General features: G+C 36.7%; 1 protein-coding gene across 1 annotated transcript in view; it reads right to left on the bottom strand.

Moving 5' to 3' along the window:
* Window positions 1-21099, bottom strand: part of NDC1 (NDC1 transmembrane nucleoporin) — a 47297-nt gene that overhangs the window by 13915 nt on the left and 12283 nt on the right. The window contains exons 7-16 of the mRNA XM_061186570.1: window positions 19767-19818; window positions 17869-18004; window positions 16956-17048; window positions 15335-15416; window positions 12536-12694; window positions 10113-10358; window positions 9908-10023; window positions 7192-7242; window positions 5346-5409; window positions 4488-4588 (exon numbers count right to left, since the gene is read on the bottom strand). Of these exons, the coding sequence (XP_061042553.1) occupies window positions 4488-4588; window positions 5346-5409; window positions 7192-7242; window positions 9908-10023; window positions 10113-10358; window positions 12536-12694; window positions 15335-15416; window positions 16956-17048; window positions 17869-18004; window positions 19767-19818 (1100 nt within the window). The remainder of the gene's footprint in view (window positions 1-4487; window positions 4589-5345; window positions 5410-7191; window positions 7243-9907; window positions 10024-10112; window positions 10359-12535; window positions 12695-15334; window positions 15417-16955; window positions 17049-17868; window positions 18005-19766; window positions 19819-21099) is intronic.

Below are 21099 nucleotides of genomic sequence, written 5' to 3'. Positions count from 1 at the left end.
AATGAAATAGAATGGAAAGCATTAGAATGCAGAGCACATACTGAAAGGTAAGCACTCTTCTAAGAATCTTTTGTTTCTTGTTACACCCACACACCTCTATATTCTGAGTCTAATGTAAATGTACTAGATCATGGTCTAAAAAGTTTGAAAAATATGAACAGACCAATCACAAGCACTGAAATTGAAACTGTGATTAAAAATCTTCCAACACACAAAAGCCCAGGACCAGATGGCTTCACAGGCGAATTCTATCAAACATTTAGAGAAGAGCTAACACCTATCCTTCTCAAACTCTTCCAAAATATTGCAGAGGGAGGAACACTCCCCAACTCATTCTACGAGGCCACCATCACCCTGATACCAAAACCAGGCAAAGATGTCACAAAGAAAGAAAACTACAGGCCAATATCACTGATGAACATAGATGCAAAAATCCTCAACAAAATACTAGCAAACAGAATCCAACAGCACATTAAAAGGATCATACACCATGATCAAGTGGGGTTTATTCCAGGAATGCAAGGATTCTTCAATATACGCAAATCAATCAACGTGATACATCATATTAACAAATTGAAGGAGAAAAACCATATGATCATCTCAATAGATGCAGAGAAAGCTTTCGACAAAATTCAACACCCATTTATGATAAAAGTCCTGCAGAAAGTAGGCATAGAGGGAACTTTCCTCAACATAATAAAGGCCGTATATGACAAACCCACAGCCAACATTGTCCTCAATGGTGAAAAACTGAAACCATTTCCACTAAGATCAGGAACAAGACAAGGTTGCCCACTCTCACCACTATTATTCAACATAGTTTTGGAAGTGTTAGCCACAGCAATCAGAGACGAAAAAGAAATAAAAGGAATCCAAATCGGAAAAGAAGAAGTAAAGCTGTCACTGTTTGCAGATGACATGATACTATACATAGAGAATCCAAAAGATGCTACCAGAAAACTACTAGAGCTAATCAATGAATTTGGTAAAGTAGCAGGATACAAAATTAATGCACAGAAATCTCTTGCATTCCTGTATACTAATGATGAAAAATCTGAAAGTGAAATTAAGAAAACACTCCCGTTTACCATTGCAACAAAAAGAATAAAATACCTAGGAATAAACCTACCTAAGGAGACAAAAGACCTGTATGCAGAAAATTATAGGACACTGATGAAAGAAATTAAAGATGATACAAATAGATGGAGAGATATACCATGTTCTTGGATTGGAAGAATAAACATTGTGAAAATGACTCTGCTACCCAAAGCAATCTACAGATTCAATGCAATCCCTATCAAACTACCACTGGCATTTTTCACAGAACTAGAACAAAAAATTTCACAATTTGTATGGAAACACAAAAGACCCCGAATAGCCAAAGCAATCTTGAGAACGAAAAATGGAGCTGGAGGAATCAGGCTCCCTGACTTCAGACTATATTACAAAGCTACAGTAATCAAGACAGTTTGGTACTGGCACAAAAACAGAAATATAGATCAATGGAACAGGATAGAAAGCCCAGAGATAAGCCCACGCACATATGGTCACCTTATCTTTGATAAAGGAGGCAAGCATATACAGTGGAGAAAAGACAGCCTCTTCAATAAGTGGTGCTGGGAAAATTGGACAGGTACATGTAAAAGTATGAAATTAGAACACTCCCTAACACCATACACAAAAATAAACTCAAAATGGATTAAAGACCTAAGTGTAAGGCCAGACACTATCAAACTCTTAGAGGAAAACATAGGCAGAACACTGTATGACATAAGTCACAGCAAGATCCTTTTTGACCCAGGTCCTAGAGAAATGGAAATAAAAACACAAATAAACAAATGGGACCTAATGAAACTTAAAAGCTTTTGCACAGCAAAGGAAACCATAAACAAGACCAAAAGACAACCCTCAGAATGGGAGAAAATATTTGCAAATGAAGCAACGGACAAAGGATTAATCTCCAAGATTTACAAGCAGCTCATGCAGCTCAATAACAAAAAAACAAACAACCCAATCCAAAAATGGGCAGAAGACCTAAATAGACATTTCTCCAAAGAAGAGATACAGATTGCCAACAGACACATGAAAGAATGCTCAACATCATTAATCATTAGAGAAATGCAAATCAAAACTACAATGAGGTATCATCTCACACCGGTCAGAATGGCCATCATCAAAAAAATCTAGAAACAATAAATGCTGGAGAGGGTGTGGAGAAAAGGGAACACTCTTGCACTGTTGGTGGGAATGTAAATTGATACAGCCACTATGGAGAACAGTATGGAGGTTCCTTAAAAAACTAAAAATAGAACTACCATATGACCCAGCAATCCCACTACTGGGCATATACCCTGAGAAAACCATAATTCAGAAAGAGTCATGTACCAAAATATTCATTGCAGCTCTGTTTACAATAGCCAGGACATGGAAGCAACCTAGGTGTCCATCATCGGATGAATGGATAAAGAAGATGTGGCACATATATACAATGGAATATTACTCAGCCATAAAAAGAAATGAAATGGAGGTGTTTGTAATGAGGTGGATGGAGTTAGAGTCTGTCATACAGAGTGAAGTAAGTCAGAAAGAGAAAAACAAATACAGTATGCTAACACATATATATGGAATCTAAGGGAAAAAAAAAAAAAGAGGTCATGAAGAACCTAGTGGCAAGATGGGAATAAAGACACAGACCTACTAGAGAATGGACTTGAGGATATGGGGAGGGGGAGGGGTGAGATGTGACAGGGTGAGAGAGTGTCATGGACATATATACACTACCAAATGTAAAATAGATAACTAGTGGGAAGCAGCCGCATAGCACAGGGAGATCAGCTCGGTGCTTTGTGACCACCTAGAGGGGTGGGATAGGGAGGGTGGGAGGGAGGGAGATGCAAGAGGGAAGAGATATGGCAACATATGTATATGTGTAACTGATTCACTTTGTTGTAAAGCAGAAGCTAGCACACCATTGTAAAGCAATTATACTTCAATAAAGATGTTTAAAAAAAAAATAATAAAAAAAATAAAAAATAAAAATAAAAAGTTTGAAAGCCACAGTTCTAAGGGTAGAGCCATTCTCTCTAAAGAGAACCTTATGTAAAAATAAAAGCCCAGGAGAAGATGATAGACAAGTTCAGAGAGAATAAGGGATGCGGATCTGCAGCTTTCCCTGGGGTCTACTACACTGCTAATGCCCTGCAATTAGCTCACATTCAAGTCCCAGCTCTGCCACTAACAAGACTTGTGTGTGAGACCTGAGGTAAGTCACTGTACTACCGAGCCCCTCTCATGTGCAAGACAGGGCCAAAACACCTCCATCTCACTTCACAAGATAGATCTGAGGTTCAAAAAAAAAATGATAAATCGCTCTGCAGACTATGGAACATTGTACTGTAGTTTTATTTTAAACTATATAGCAAGAGTGATTAAAAAAAAAAAAAAAAAACTATGCTATGTACCAAAGATATGCCCAAATCATGGTTACCCTATTGTGTGGTTAGACAAGCCAAATATTAGAAGTTGTGGAGAAATAGTAGGAAATTCTTTCTTTAGAGAAAGGCAGCTGGGAAAAGAACCCAAATAATAAAACTACCCATGTGTATAAACATGTCTCAAATAACATACATGAGAAAGTGGGCACAAAGAGGACTCAAAGTGAAGAAAAAAAAAAAATCACTGGTTTTGATGGGTAAGACTTTCTAAGAGGTAAAATGAATTGAGATTTGAAGAAAGGAACAGTGAAGCCTGTTTTCTCTTCATATCTTAAGTTGTTTCCCAAGACCCAAATATGCACCAGTTTATTATCCTTCAAGCCTAGTTCAGTAACACTCCTCCAGAAAACCTATACACCCAAGCCCCTACCTCTAAATGCCCCTAGCCCTCAGTGTTTATATTCCTCATCTGACATACAACTAATATTACAAGGCAGTGTAAAACATATCACCCAACATGAAGTTAGGGAAGGCAGCCTAATGGAAAACAAGAAGCATACGTTTTACTTTTCTTCCTTTAAGTCTAGGACTAAAAAGAGCTGGTAGTTTAAAACTATGCACACAGCCTGATAACAGGAATCCACTGGCCCCAGCTCTATCTTCTTAAGCCCTGGCCAGTAGGTAACTTCTTATCTGCAGGGTAATTTAACTACAAGTCACTTTCAGTAGCTACAAATTATGTAAGGATGCAAACTTACAGCACTGAACAGAATTCCAATATCCTAAATAATCTGATTAATATCAGAGGTATATCCTACAGGTTTAGTATACTTTCTTTCTCTGTTACAATAAAATTATTACTTATAAATGAATTAAAAGTTTATCTTCCTAGTTTCTCTTAGATTATAAGTGCCTGAGGGTGAGAATAGCACCATTATTTTGACTTCCAACATATGTTTGTTACTCAATGTGATATGTAAGAAACAAACTGAAAAAGCTGGGCAGGGGGAGGGGACAGGACCTCTACCTCCACCCAACCCACATATTGCCTACCTCTTGTAGCGTCAACAAAGTATTAAGAATAGCTGGTAGTGTAGTCTGGACAACTCCAAATCTATCTTCTGTAAATGATGCTGCTACTAAGTGAGACAGACCTCAAGTGGAAAAGAAGAAAAAAGTTAAGAGCGAATCAAAATTAGGCAAATCTACTTGCAATACATCTATTTGAGAAAGGATTAATATTCTGAATGCATAAAAAAACTTCTAAATAAAAAAGAGGGAGTAATACAATAGAAAAATAGGCAAAAGATTGGAAAAGGCATGGAAAAAGTGCTCAACTGCAACAGTCTTGAATAATAAGATGACAGTCTCTGCCTTACGTTCTAGTAGGAAAAAGAATTTTTTAAAATAATATTGTGTTTGGTAGTGATAAGTGCTAAGAAAACAAAGCCTGATAAGGGTGACAGCTGTGAGGATACTTTTCATAGGGTGGTCAGGAAAGGCCTCTCTGAGGACGTATCATTTAAGCATTGAGAAGGCAGTATCTGTAAGATGCAAAGAAATAGTTCTTTAGGAACTAGATTTTCATATTTAACCTAAGCTAAATATGCTTAAACATGTTATGTCAACGTAAGTTTACGGTTAAAAAACAATCTATTAATTGCAGTTTTTTTGAAATAGAGAAAGAGAGGCAAGAACCCCAGGCTCAGTTTATCCACTTATATACAAGGAAAATTTCTGCCTAAATTAAAATACACCTAAATATCTAAGAAAAATGATCTATATAAAACAAAGAAATAACAATGTATCTGAAAATTCAAAGACTGAGATCAAAGTCCAGAACTGATCTTTCATGGATTATACTTCAATATTTAACTAATAAATAAATCATAGTTCACTGAGACTGCTTACCTTCTAATGCCCAAATATGCATTTGGGCATCTGAAAAAACAGCCTGAATGGAGGCCTCTGGGTGCTACAAATACAATAAAGACATTTAAGTAAGTTCCCCTGAAATGATAATTTCATGTAATCAATTATGTAGACTATAACAATAAAAATTTCACAGCTGCCTCTGAAGAATTAAAACCTGAAATTCTTACACAGTATGATTTAACTGCAATAAAGCATTCTGCTACCAACTCATTGTGTGACCCTTGCCAAGTCTCTAAATCTCTATGGGCCTCAGTTTCTCATTTAAAATAAGAGTTGAATAAATAATAAATATATTCAACTCAACCCACCTCAGGGGATTAGCATAGAGATCACTTAAGAGAAGGGTTAAGAATGCTTTTTTTTAAAAACAAAAGAACTGCCTAAATACATATTACCTCTCTTAAATTGTCTACCCTCAATCCCACTGCAAAGAAAAACCACCCAACCTTCTTTAATACAGCAAGGTATTGTGGTATGGAGCAATAATTGGCCCGTGTAAATGGTGGATTTCATAATGCACCCAATGAAGCCTACTAAGTACAACAGCATGTTACATGTCCCAACATTAAGTAGCAGAGTCTACAACTCCTTATCATACAATAGATCCACTTGCAAAATTAGAATCAAAAGCAGCCGTTCACTTCCAAGGAAAAAGGAGATGTTATCTTGTTCAGCGTCTGCTCTGCCACTTACTGGCTATGTGCCCTTAGGCTAGCTACTTGACCCCTCTGAGCCTCAGGTTTCCTTATCTGTAAAATGAGGACTAAAAGACAACTCACAGGAATGCTGTTAGAATTAAATGAGGGAACTTAAGTGAAAAGAGCATGCATGGCATACAGAAGACAAAAGGGTAAGTTTTCTTCCCGTCCTTCTGAAACAAAGCTCTGAAGTAAAACTTCAGACAACTCCTCTTCCTCTTGGTGGAAGACGAGACACCTTCCTCAGGGGTCTGATAGTTTAACCAGGGCTCTAATGGATAGCCTTACTGCTAGTTGGGTGGATCCTCCCTGCCACCACAGTGAAAAAACAGTTTCAAGAACTTGAAAGGATTCTCTGCTATGTGTATCTATATTCTATCAGAGTTACTGAGTTCTCTCTCCCCACCAGAGTATGACTCCCAAAGAATAAAAATGAGGAATGTACGCCAATGCAGACTTTCACTTGAAGGCATTAATAGAGTGCATTGTTAGTTAATACTACAATATCTGCAGAAAGAGAGAAGCTAGATTAAAATAATTAAAACAAAAATTCTTTCCCCTACAAATGGGCAAGGTTTTCCTCATCAAAGGATTAACTGACACACAACAGCTGTAGCAGTGAAAACAGGAATGAATTTTTAGCTTCTACCATTGAGATTTACTCCCCTACAGCAGCTGGGGCAGCTGACAGACAAGTTGGAAAGTCATTTAGTTTGTGGTCTGAATTACAACTTTTATCCAACCCAACTTTAACATCTGCAATCTAACCCAGTCATCTCTCTTCTGAACACCAAATTGGCCATAAAGATGTTAGCAGGACAATGAGCCATGAAGCAACACCATGGATTTGCTCATTTTGCAGCAAGGGGCTACATATCAGCACAAAGCTGCCTGCAGCCAAGAAACTCAGAAGGTCAACTAGAGCCAAGCCTCAGGAAGCCACTAAGGTGAGATGTGTGTCTAGGGCAGCTACTGTTAAAAGGGAGGTTTAGTGAAGCATGATGCAAAGCTGTTTGGCTTGCTAGGATCAAGCTAAATATTTAGAAGTCAAATCCTACCTGCTACTTCATTCTTATTTTGTTTCCTCTCCCCCCATTCCCAGTGCTATAACTACACATTCTTACCTTACTGAAAAAATACATTAGCAGCACCCGTTTTGATAAGAAATTCTTAATCTGAGTTGGAAAAAGGGAAGAATTAACACATGCACATTTTGCAATTCTACTCAAATATAATATTACACATTTCCAGGTTCTTCCTGACACTAACTTAAATGAAACACTTCACATCTTACAAAGAAAGAACAGTATTTAAGGTAAACCACGTAAGTAAATACCTTTGTACTATAAACTGGAAAACAAAGATAGGCCATCTAACCTAAATTGCATTCTCATGTACACATGTCTAGCCCTCAAATTAAAGCCCTGTCATAATAAAAAAGGAACTCTAAGTGGTTCTGGTGATATTTTCTAAGACCATATTCTTTCTCAATTCTCTACAACTGTCTTACCCTTTACCTCTTAACACCAAAAAAGAGCATGTTTCCCCTACCAAAAAAAAAAAGATCTTAAGACATGAAGTGGTTTTCTACTAGTTGACATTTACAGGGAAAACAATTTTTTTAATATTAAGCTAAAAGCTACATACCCCAACTGACTTGAAAGTAAATTCATGACATAGCAGTACTTATGGCATATAGAGCCATATGGGATCCTGAAGTTTTGTAAAATGCCTTCAGTTCTGCCCTCTCTATTAATTGATCATTCTATCAATGAACATGATATTATTTCTCCCATCCTAAAAAATAAAACCCTTCTTTGACCCCTCAACTCCTCCCAGCTACTACCCCATTTCTCTGTTCCCCTTATAGCAAAACTCCTTGAAAGATCTAGCTTTTCTTGTGGTTTCCAATTCCTCTCCCAGTCTCTCCTGAACCCACGCCAATCAGGTGTGCATCCCCTCTACTCCACCCAGTAGCTCTTGTCAAGTACTCAATGACCTCCACATTTCTAGCGCAACAGTTCATTCTTAGTTTGAGTCTCATGCTACCTATCAGCATCATCTCTGACACTCACTTCTGTCTGAAACACCCTCTTCTTGGTTCTTTCTCACCTCAATGGTGCTCCTTTGCTATTCCTTCTCATCTCCCAGAGCTCGTCATTAGAGGGTCCCAGTTCTTGCATCTCTCTTCTTCTATATCTATATTCCCCAAGAATTTTCACGGAGTCTCATGGCTTTTATATTCTGATGACTTCCAAAATTTCATTTCTAACCTGGACTTTCCCCTAGACTCCAGATGTTATGTCTAATATCTTATTCAGTACTTTCACTTGGTTGTCTAGTACGTATCTCAAAATTGACATGTCTGAAATCAAACTCATGATTTCCCTACCTTACCTCTATCAAATCTCTTCTTCCAGAATCATCAGTAAATTGCAACTCAATAAACTGCAACTACATTATTTCAGATCCTCAGGCCAAAAACTTTAGAATCAACACTGACTCTTTCACACCACAACCAAACCGTAAGCAAGTCCTATTACATCTACCTTCAAAATATATCCAGACCTTGATCACATTTTAGTCTCCACCACAACCACTCTGGTCACAGATACCATCATCTCCCCCTAGATTACTTTAACAGCTTTACTACTGTCCCTCTGCTTCCACTCCTGCCCTCTGAGGATCTAGTCTCAACACAGCAGCACTTTTCAAAACGTAAAGTTACATCATGTCATTCTTGTGGGTAAAACCATGCAGTGGCTATCCATCACATTCAGAGAAAATGTCAGTCTTTACAACAGCTAATGGGCCTGATGAGCTCTGGGTGCCTGCTACCTGTCTTATCTCACCACCCACCTACCACTCTCCCCTCACTCTGCTCTGGACACACTAGTGTCCACACCGTTCCTCACGCAAGCCAATCCTACTCCCACGTGAGGGCCTTTGCATTTTGCTGTTCCCTGCCCTCCCTTAAGGCCTCTGATCAAGAGTCACCCTATCAATGAAATGGCCCCTGATCACCCCACATAAAATAGTACGCTCTTCCCCTAGGTACTGGTCTCCTTTACCTGTTCTATTTTTCTATATAGCACGTAAGACATCAAATTTCTTCCCTTTTAAGACATATTTTTCATATTCTGCACATGACATATCAGGATGCATCTTATAGTCAATAGCATGTCACGGTTTAACTGGCAACTTTTTTTTTCTTAATAGTACGTAAAGTAAGTCTTACAATTAATAGTACAGTTGACCCTTGGAAAAACTCGGTTGTTAGGGACACTGACCCTCTTGCAGTTGAAAATCCACCCATAACTTACAGTCCATCCTCTGTATCCACAGTTCCACATCAGTGGATTCAACCAACTGCGATCGAGTAGTATTGTAGTATTTACTACTGAAAAAAATCCACATATAAGTGGACACACAGTTCAAACCCGAGTTGTTCAAGCACAAACTGTATTTTTTATATTCAAAGAAATATAATACACTTGCTTGCTCACCTCTTTCCCCTCACTAGAATGTAAACATATGGTCAGGGACTTCTGTTTGCTGTTTTCCCAATACCTAAAACCACACCCTATATATATGAAGAACTCAATAAATATCTCTTAAATGAAAGAATTCACAGATCAAAGGCACTGTATTAGGTTAAGCCAAATGAAATTACAATTTCTATAACTCAAAACCAGTCAAATACTGGCAATTTTATATGGGTCAACTTAATACATTAAGCATCCCCAAAGTCCTATTTATTCCTAATGGCTTACTTAAGTGAGATCCTTGATTCTCTCAATGTTACATGTAACTATAAATTCTATACCCATATCATCCTACCTGTTCACGTTTATTCTGAATCCATGAATAAATCACATTGGGCTGTCTCACTGTCTTACCCTCAGCACTAACAGAGGTAGATGGAGAAGGATTAGAATATTCAGTCATTTGCTGACCTACAAAAAAAAAACCCAAGAAGGTGAAAACTTAGCCTGATTCTCTGCAACTATGACATTTCAAATTTTAGAAAATAAATAGTCCTCACCAGAAGCCGAAGTCCATAATCTTGGCCCTCTTCTTGTAAGCTGAGGACTCTGAGGTGACCCATAGCACGTGCTTACATCAAAAATCCCAGCCATCCGATTCACTACACTAGAGCCAAATGGGTTCGCCAGGGGACTTGCAACATCAGGTGCAGACAATTTTGAGGAGAACAATGACGTCTTAATTAATGATGGCATTGAAGGCCGAGGCATCTGGCTAGATTTTGGGGTGTGAAAAGTAGTTTCTTCTGTAAAAGAACAGATCCAGTTCTGAAGAGGCAACCTGATCAAAGCAGGCCACTGTGGAGGTTCTCAAATTTTACACATCTCAATTCTTTGTTTAACTCATTTAACCGAGGTTCAGTAGATTTTTTCCATTTAGGTTTACATTCTCAACATCCAGATTTTACTACTGCAACTTGGTGACCACTCAAGGAGCTTTATACATCTTTTTCTGTCAGGTTGGTACAGCCCCTGTTTTTTTTCTCTAAAAAGGTATCTTCATCTTCAAGGTCAATTTTTCTAACTCTAAGCTGCTTTGAGTGAACCTATCAACTTATACTTTTTTTTCAAATGGCAACAACCTTATTGCATTAGAATATGCCCAGGGTTACTGCATGTTCTTACTGTAACTATTACTTGGCTGAATCAAGTCTACAGTGTGAAAATGTACAGAAAGAGAGAGTGCTAACCTTATCCCATTTTCCCCAGAGTTCTTTCAAGTTAACAGAAGTCACACCAGAGACTAATTTGCCTACAAATCTGATCTGTAAACAGCTTCTTCAAAAATTATCTCATAACTGTACCAATTTAGAGAGTCTCTTGTACAAAAATAGAAGAACATCTTTCTGCCACTCCAGTACAAGGCACAAAGACAAATAAATTATACTAGTATTCTATCTTTTTAATAAAACTGGCATAAGACATCAAACATTTAAAGTACCAAATTTTCATGACATGACTTTTTAAGGGTTAATGGCAATAATGAATATTTGGAGAATCAATTTACAAATTAAGATTGGGGTTTTTAAGTTTTGCAGTTATTCCTCAAAATTAGAGGCAAATTTTGACTGAGTGATGTGATATGACAACCATTTAAAATAATGAATAATCCATATTTGGTCTGGCCCAGGATCTCCCCCAACTCGGAATTACAATGATCTTTCTAACATGCTAATTTGATGTAACTATAGCTACTCAAAATTCTCTAACAGTGCCACATCTAAAGGATAAAATTTAAACAACTCCTTTCATTATCAAACATCATCCTACCCATTCAGACTCCTTTTGACAGACTTCCTTTAAGCAGTTACACTGTCTTGTCATTATTTGTGTGCCTCCCACTAAAAGGTCAGTTCCAAGAATGTTTTTTCATCTTCAACTCTTTGGCTTCTAGCACAGTGCTTGGTACATGGCAGGCATTCAATAAATACTTGTTGAATAAATAAATGCTAATCTGAATGCTAAGAACATCTGAAACACTCCAGAATCTTCTAAAATCTGACATTCATGAACTTATCTAAATCACTTTTCTTTTGTAATCTCTTTGTTTTTGGTCTATGACCCCAGCAGAGTAATGAAGTCAAAGACAGAGATGTGTTTGCTTTGGCCCATAAAGTGATTTTTTAAATATCAAGATTAGGTGCCAATGTTTAAAAGTGGTAGATTTTCCCCAAAACTTCTTCAGGCTTCTCTTTAAAAGAAAAAAAAAGCCCAGAAGTTCAGATACTGGATCCAAATTCCCACATGGGAACAATGGACTGAAGCTAACCCACAGCTTCCCATTTCAGATGAACACTGTGCTCTCAAGTTTACCACAGTCCTCACCCAGCCAGTTCTGCCCATTTTCATTAAATGCCTGGCTCCAAAAGGCACTGGAACATTAAGTCTTTTTATCACTTACATTGCTAGGTATTGTCTACTTAAGGTGTTTTGTGAAATAGCATAGGTTCCTCCACCTGTACTTTTTCCTCTCAGCTTTCATCTTTCAAACATTATATCAAGCTATCTTAAAACAATGAATGTGGATGCCCCCATCCCCAAATCACCAAGTCACTGCAGTTGCTCCTCTCTGGGCACTGCCCAGGAACTTTTTATCTCTGGGATACTGCAATCACAGCAGCACCCAGTATTACCTGTAAAGATTCACCTGGCTCTCTACTAGAGTAAGCTGAAGTCCTCTATTTGATGATCAACATTTTGTTAGCCTTTTTAACACCACCACCACCACCACACTAGACTTAATTTTTTCAATTGGTACCCAGGTCTTTTTCTTGATTCAGTACAATATCCCATATATTGGATCAATTTTCCCTAAAAATATATACTTCACACTTATATACATATCCTTAGATTAACTACTGTTAACTTTCTTAGGAAATAAAATGTAAGTGCTTTCCCCTCTCTTAGTAGTATAAGGAGTTACCTGGAGAATTCAATTTCTTAGGTTCCACTGGGTAGGATGAAGACATCACTCTCCCATTTGTAGCAGCAGCTTCTTGATAGAGTACAAGTTTCTGAGTCATATCATTTAAAAGATTCAAACACTCTCTTGAAATGGCTGTCCAACTGTGGGGATGTCCACCTAGGAGGTCCAAATACCAGCTTTTAAAATGTAGATAATCTTATAGTCTCCTCTCAAAATGGGGAGAAAAATCAACAAGAAATGCTATATTACACTTTGCATCAGGGCCCACTTTTCTCAGTCAAGCTACCATTTATACTCATGCCATCTAATACACAGCAGGAGTTCAATAAATATTAGGATGAAATAATTTTCCTAAAAGTCTACAAGCAAAAATTTGCTATTTTACCATTAAAAAAAACCACTCTCAAATTGGTTGCTAAAATAAAGCCAAACACTGTTGCACGGTTTCAGTGAAAAAGACCCACGTTACTTCACTAGCAGTACTGAACTGACTGAAGACTTAAGACAATGAACATGTCTAATGAGAGGCACCCCATGGCCCCCAGTGACCTCTAAATCGCTGTGGCTCACCCACTGTGCTTCCTTACATTTTCATTTGCAAAAGAGCCCCTATTTGCTATTACATCTATAGAAATGACACACTATTTGACAGTGATCATACTTTATACTGAGTGTTTACGTATCTGCTATCTTATTATTTAACTTAAACTACTGTGATCCACACTCTTAAAAATTCCCTTAATTCTCATTATCTTTTGATTTTCTAAAACCTTTATCTCCAATAGCTGTCATGTAAAAATCAACTGTGCATTGAGAATAGCAGAGGAGTCCACTGAAAACTGGTTTCTCCATCCTGGGCATTAAACAATCATTCTCTCTTCACTTAGGTCCCTCCTTAAATCTTTCTTCCCAGTTACAACTTAAGAGGAATACCACTTAACCTGAAAACAAACAAAATACTCCATCAATAGGCCCCAGGACATTTTTTTTTTCCTAAATTATTTTTTTTTAATTTCTTTATTTTTGGCTGCGTTGGGTCTTTGTTGCTGCACACGGGCTTTCTCTAGTTGCAGTGAGCAGGGGCTACTCTTCGTTGAGGTGTGTGGGCTTCTCATTGCAGTGGCTTCTCTTGTTGCAGAGCACGGGCTCTAGGCGCACGGCTTGAGTAGTCGTGGCTCGCGGGTTCTAGAGCGCAGGCTCAGTAGTTGTGGCGCACGGGCTTAGTTGTCCACGGCATGTGGGATCTTCCCGGACCAGGGCTCGAACCCATGTCCCCTGCATTGGCAGGCGGATTCTTAACCACTGAGCCACAAGGAAAGCCCCCCAGGATGTTTTATACCGCTGTATCGCAGGACCAGTAAGGAACTATGTAATGGTCCAGTTACATTTTTTTTTCTTCCAGTTTTCAGATATAATTGACATACAGCACTGTATTAGGTTTAAGGTATACAGCATAATGACTTGACTTACATACATCATGAAATGGTTATCACAGTAAGTTTAGTGAACATCCATCAACTCTTATAGATACAAAATTAAAGAAATAGAAAAAAAAATTTTTCCCTGTGATGAGAACCCTTAGGATTTACTCTCTTAACAATTTTCATATATAACATACAGCAGTGCTAATTATATTTATCATGTTGTACATCACATCCTTAGTACTTATTTCTCTTATAACTGGGAGTTTGTACCTTTTGACTGCCCTCATCTAGTTCCCCCGCCCCCACCCTTTGCCTCTGGTAACCACAAATCTCATCTCTATTTCTATGACCAGTTACATTTTAATAATATGTTCTCTTGCAGAGAACATGCCACCCTGGTACGGTTTACTTGAATATCTTGTGAAAACATTTAGTGTATAGAGAATTCTTAAGTAAACCTCAGTCTGCTAGAAAAGTATTGCTACAGTTAATTTTCCACAGCATCAGCACTGGATTTTTCATACTACCGAAAGGAGAGTGGCTCCAATCATCTATATTTTTATATAACTGGATTTTATTTCCATGTAACATGTAACTATACGTTTATTTTATAATGTGGGAATTGGCGAGTTTGGCAAAATAATGAAGAGCTTATTAGAGAGATGTAAAGCTACCCAGGTTCTGTCCCCACTGGTGCTGGGCTGGAAGGCTTTCCCTCTAGGAACAAGGCAGAGCACTACTGGCCCAGCTGCAGTCTGGAGGAGCTCGGCAAGTAACAATGAAGAAGTGTTTCAGAATTGCCAAGAGTGTCCTTGGGCCTATCACCATCAAGTCTATTGATAATTTCTTTTCACTTTTTTTTAAAAAGGAAGGCAAAGTAGCATGGCAGGAAGAGGGAGCTCTGCACTTAAGAGTCAAATGACAGAATTTCTTATTCCAACTCTGACATTAACTTTATTAAGCCACTTCAATCTCTCTGAGACTTAGGTCCTCCATAAGGATTAAACCATCTGCTTTTTAAGACCCCTTACAGCATTAAAACTTCTGGGATTCTCAAACTGTACTTTTCTGCTCTAAAACTGTCAACCTACCTCATACTTTCTTCAGGTGAAGGGAATGAGGGGGCAGAAGGAAATAATATAAAAATTTAAAAATACTTTTCCTGGAAATATAATTTCTAACCACAGCAATGCAAACAGTTGTATAATGTTTAAATCAATACTTCATTTAATGGAAGTATTATTAAATATGTGTGATACTTAATGATGTGTGATATTTTAATAAATACATCTAGTTCACCAAAAACTTTAAGTGGAACACTTTCTGCACACACATACTCAGTTCCTATTAGGTCTATTATTTTTAGCAATACCTGGCTGGCTAAGGCTAAACACTTCTTGTCTTCGTGAAGGAGAATATTGAGAAAGCAACATCAGGTCCTGCAAGGCCAAATACTGAAAGGGAAAAAAATACACACTATTTAATTTTTTTAACCTCTATATAAAATCTTATTTATGAATGGGGCTCAATACTACATATCTAAGGGGAAATCAGTTGAAATTTTTCATGAAGGAAATGCTTTTCAGAACCATAACCTTCCTTTCTAGACTTCCAGAACTTTCTTGCCTCTACCCTCTGTAGGCTACCCTAGTCACTGTGGGCTCCAGCTACCTAGGAACTACAGAACTCTCTGTGTTCCTTCCCACCTTATAGTGGGAAACTTAAAACACCACTTCTTCCTGGAACTTCCCTGGCCTCCCCGGCAAAAACATATACTCACACAGCTCTCAACCATGGTACTTACCATAATTTATTGTAACTGCCTGCTTACTTGTCTCACCTGGTTCCACCCACTAAACTGTGAGGCAGGGACAACGTCTTGCTCGCTGCCACGTCCACAAGTAGTGCCCAGCACACAGCAGATACACAACATACGCTGTACTTTTTTACTCAAAATATTCATTTTGTTCCCTGGCAAACCACTTTACTCATCATTCAAGACACCATCCTTTCTGCGAAGGTTTCTTGCTTTGGTCCCAAGCACAGTAAGTGGTTCCCACTGCACTTACCACAGTAAATTTTCATTATTTTGTGTATCTGCCTTTTCCATTAGGCTGTGCTTTGTCTTATTCATCATTACACCCTAAGCAACTAGCAGTGACTAACATCTGCCCAGTAAATACAGATCTTTTAAATAACCAAATGAGTGACTGATATTTTTGTTTATCTAATAAATTAGTCATAATTGATATTTAAAGGTAATCAGAACCTTAGTGGGTCATTTTCTTATTAGTTTACAACTTTTCTAGAGTGTAATCCAAACTCTAGGTTCTATTTTAATTCTTTTTTAAGTACTATGACTTCTTAACAAGATCACATATATTGTAGTTCTACTTTTAAAATTTCAAAATGAAATTTAAATCAAAGCAATTTATTCTCACTTAGGTTGATTTATAAACTTACTGCAACTTCTTTAGACTCTTTTGATTAAAATTTGTTTCAGGATTATTATCATTACTCAAATTTTAGAGAGTTCATTGAATATGTACACACTATCAAGTACTTCCTTTGATCATTACAGCCAACAATTCTATATGAGTGAAAATATACCTTAAACCAATGATTAAAAAAAAAAAATCAGTGTTTTGTTTTGCTACCATGAGGAATTTGTGAAAAGCTAATGTATATGGTTGTATATCATTATATTTCATGCTTGAAATATTTTTATATCTCTCCTAAATATAGAATTAGTCTAGCTTATACACATACGTTGCAATATATACTTGCATCTTAGTCACTTGGAATGAAAACTGAAAAAGTAAACAGCATTCAATGTAGCATGTAGGTGATTTTTACAATACTTTTTACAGTATTAGAATATTCTAGGCCCTCAAAAAATATATCGAAATACTTAATTATGCGAATATTAAGTCTATTCCATAAGATAAGTTAGAGATGACTGTGTAAAGACACAAAATGCATAGTTCCGCTACCTTTATGATGAGGGGAGGATTGCTGTTTAAAACTTTCGGGAGGCATTCATATGACTCTTCTGAAAATGGTGGTTGAACAGGGAACAGATGAGCCTATCAAATATAATCAAATATAAAGACTATGGAATGATTATTTTCATGACTTAATTACATTCAGTAAATTAGCACTATTTGAAATTTATTATAAAGGAGACAATACAACCAAACTAACATCTTTAGTGTTCCTTGCAAAAACAGATTGCATTAAAATTACATATACCTAAATACACTACCTTCTAACATGTTACTTTCCCAATTTTACTAGATCTCTGGCTTCCAATAATAGAAACAAATTTAAGAAACAAAAATTATCTGAAGTCACTGAAGGGTACAAACCTACAGAGATGGTAAAATAAAACAAACACTCATTTTCTAAGACAAACATTTGGATGATGAAGACAATGCAATTCCTACTCATTTAAAATCATTTCTTCAACATAAATTTTAAAAAGTTCCTTCAAAGAACAAGTATTTTATTGCCTTCCTTATATTTAAATATTTTAATACTGATCAATAGTATCTATATCAATAGCATGTAAAATTAATTAAACTTGAGGCCGATCTAGTATATGCTCAATAGAGAAATGGAAACTTTCAGAAGAGAATTACACTATAGATAAAACATAGTAAGTACCACTAACAGTTCATTCAGTTTAGTTTTCAAACATTAAGAACACTAACACTGTTCCTCAGAAAAAAATACAAATAAATGATGGTTACAAAAGATATATGCCTTATGAAATCTCAGAAGAAAAACCAAAACCCAACTTCTCAAAATGGCTTTGGGCACAACAACATGCTGATCAGTGCTCTACTAAAAATAAACCTCTGCACTCCAAAACAGAAGAGTACTGACAAAAAACTCAATACTAACCTCTGTGGCATAGATTTTGAAGAGTATCCACGAGATGTACCAAGTCATCAGGACAAAGACACCACAGAGCCAGACATGGTAGAGTAATGAGAGATTCAAGAGGCCACTCACAGTGTCAAGAGGCCTATGAAACTGCCTATGAAAGCAGAAATTACTATTTAATCCTGTAGGAAAAATACAATCTAAGCATTTAAGAGACCTGAGGCCCCACACTGAGAAACAAACAAATCCTATTTCTAAATAATAATGGTGATAGATTCCTCTCCTTTTGTACCCTGTACAGTTCTTTCACTAATACCTTCTTATAAAGTACACAAGGGAGCCTTAAGGGAAGAGTAGACCTAAACTAGCTCTCAGTTTCTTGCATTCCAAATCTTCACTGTCACTTGCTATGACGGAAGAAGTCTCCCCTAGAGACTGGGTAAAATTTTATTATTGTTGTTTTGTAGCTTGATACTTAAAAACCATTCAGCATGACTAGCACATCTCCTGGACCAGATTTCAGCTCTATCTGTATATGTATAAACAGTTTCATAGTAGTTAAGAACACAAAGTACTATCTAAAAATAACAAACTTTACTTTTAAAATAATTTTAGAAACTCTGTTAGAATGCTAAATAAAGGGAATGCAGGCAATGTTACCAAAACCTTGAATAGCTCAATTTGCAAAGTCATCATAATCCTACAATCACACACTTAGCAATTGTGAAAACAGGACTAGAACCTCTGGCTCTGCTATTTGTAAATGTTGTGATTTTGTTAATCACTTGACCTAACCTACCCTCAGTTTCCTCATACATATGGTGGCATAATCTCTTCATTCTACCTCTTAGGGCTTTTATGAGATTTAAAACAGTTTATGTTAGGAGTGCCCAGCGTAATACTTGACATTCCTTGGGGTTGGGGTGGCGGTGGGGATGATAAAGTTTTTTTTCTGCTTTTAAATAAGCATCACTGAGGGCCTGGCATACATTAAGTCCAGAATATCAGGCACTGCCATACAAACAAAACATTTTTTAAGTGAAAGGAGGAAAAAAGTATTATATTAAATTTCTATCAATACCATTATTATTTTTCTCTTTCCATTTGACCAAGTATAAAACCTGGGCTAACATAATAAATGACCCACGCATTTGGTTTCATATATAGTGATTAAGCAGAAGACAAAACTAAATTTTACCTAGCAACTTTTAAAAGTTAGGAATTTTTTGAAATCTACACTGGAGAAACCATAATACCTCAAACATCCATAAATGTCAATATTCGCACTCCTCAAAAGTGGTAGTAGTTAAGATCATACAAAAGTATCACAGTGGAATAACCAATAGTTAAAAGAACAAATACTAATAGAGGAGTTTACATTTATTCGCTAAATAAAGATTAAAGCTTTGCCTATGTGCAAAGTGCATAGGGAATAACTAGAACAATAAACCCCAGTGCTGCCACCCCATTGCTACTTATGACCTTCAACTGGTCACGTGACCTGACTCAAATCTGGTTTCCTCACAGGTAAAATTAGAGTAAAACCACAGTATGGTGCTTATCTACCACAACATAGCAAAGAATGATTATTGAGGAGAAAAACAGAAGAGAGGTATGTCCATGCAACTCAAGAAATCCACTTACATAAAAGCTGATCTAACAAAAAAGGAATTATCATTGCTTATTTTTGGGGAAAGGAACTGGGTGATTAGAGACAGGGGCCAATAGATTCACCGTACATCCTTTTATATACCATTGGAATTTTAAATTATGTGAACTATGTGTATTCAAAAATGAATGCAATTTTTTAAAAAATTTAAAGGCTAAATCTAAATAAAACAACTGGAAAGTAGCAAACATCTAAAAGGATGGAGACAATTAAAAGCATTAAAATTAGACTTTTCAGGATCACTTACTCATCTAACTGAAGGTCCATAGCAGTGCTAATCCAAGCTTTGGGAATGTGGCCTGAAATGAAAAAATACCATGCTATAATCATAAAAAGTTAATGAAACAAATCTTAATCATGCTTTGGAACATGAGGTGGATGAGATGACCAAGTAGACACCAAGACCTCAGTCAAAATGCTAGACTTTGATTAGGAATGGGCAGGAAAAGAGAGTAATTTCTAAATACAGGCAGTCCTTGCTTTGCACAGGTCCAACATGTACATATTTCAGTTACTGTGGTTTAATAACACCAGCCCGCAACAACACAATTCAAATTTCAGTTACTGTGGCCTTAGCTGTGCATAACTGAATATAGCAATTCTAGCTTTTCAGTAGTACACAAATCAGTATGTAGATAACAGATGGACATCCTTTCTTTCAAAGTCTGTTAGTGATTAGTCACTCACGTCTGTTATTCAGTTCTGGCACAGACAGCAAAGCATGTAGTTGTGTTGCCTCCTTATCTGCCATGATAAATCTCCATGACATTTTACCAAAATGAAAAACTGAAAGAGGAAACTGGCCAAAAAGACCAAAGTGCAACAAAGAAATGAAAAGTGGTAACACTGGAAATGAAATCTGAATGAAACATAACTGGAATTATAGAAGAAATAGTTGACATGGATATGTTGACACAGCTGCTACGTCAACCCAAATGTACTGATACAACAACAGGGGAACGTCCAGGCTTACTGCAGTAGGTTAATAGAAAACAACAAAGTGTTAACATTAAAATGACAATTATAAAAGCTATGTAGAAAAATGGATTATATAAACTAAAAGTTTTTTAAAGTAGACAACAGAATGGCCTATGCACAAATAGAACAATTTTGTAAAATCCACAGAAAAAGGTAGGGCCAGAAAATGTTACAGTCTGAAAACAGTATTTTAGAATGCTGGATTTTGTTTATATTAATATGTGTTGCTATTGAGATTAAGGTTTTCCATTCAGCTTGTACTGTTCATTATATTAAATAAACTGCATCTTTGTGCTTAAAATTTATGTTAATAAATTCTACAATGTCCCCTTAGCAACAGGGTATTTCTGTTGTATTAGTTAGCAAGTTACAAAAAGTTATAAAAAGGAATATGTTATTTATAGAGTAATGACTAAATGATACACAATATTTTCTCTTTTTTTTTAAAGGATACATTTTTTTATGTGGTAAAAAATACATTATAAAATTTACCATCTTGACCACTTTTAAGTGTGTATACACTGTATGGCACCTTGTCATACAACACATCTCCAGAACTTTTTCACCTTGCAAAACTGAAACTCCATGTCCATTGAGCAACT

Source organism: Eubalaena glacialis, chromosome 3, assembly GCF_028564815.1.
Source record: "Eubalaena glacialis isolate mEubGla1 chromosome 3, mEubGla1.1.hap2.+ XY, whole genome shotgun sequence".
In the NCBI taxonomy this organism is placed as follows: Eukaryota; Metazoa; Chordata; class Mammalia; order Artiodactyla; family Balaenidae; genus Eubalaena; species Eubalaena glacialis.
Note: the sequence above shows the minus strand (reverse complement) of the source record. Positions and strands in the feature narration are given on the sequence as shown.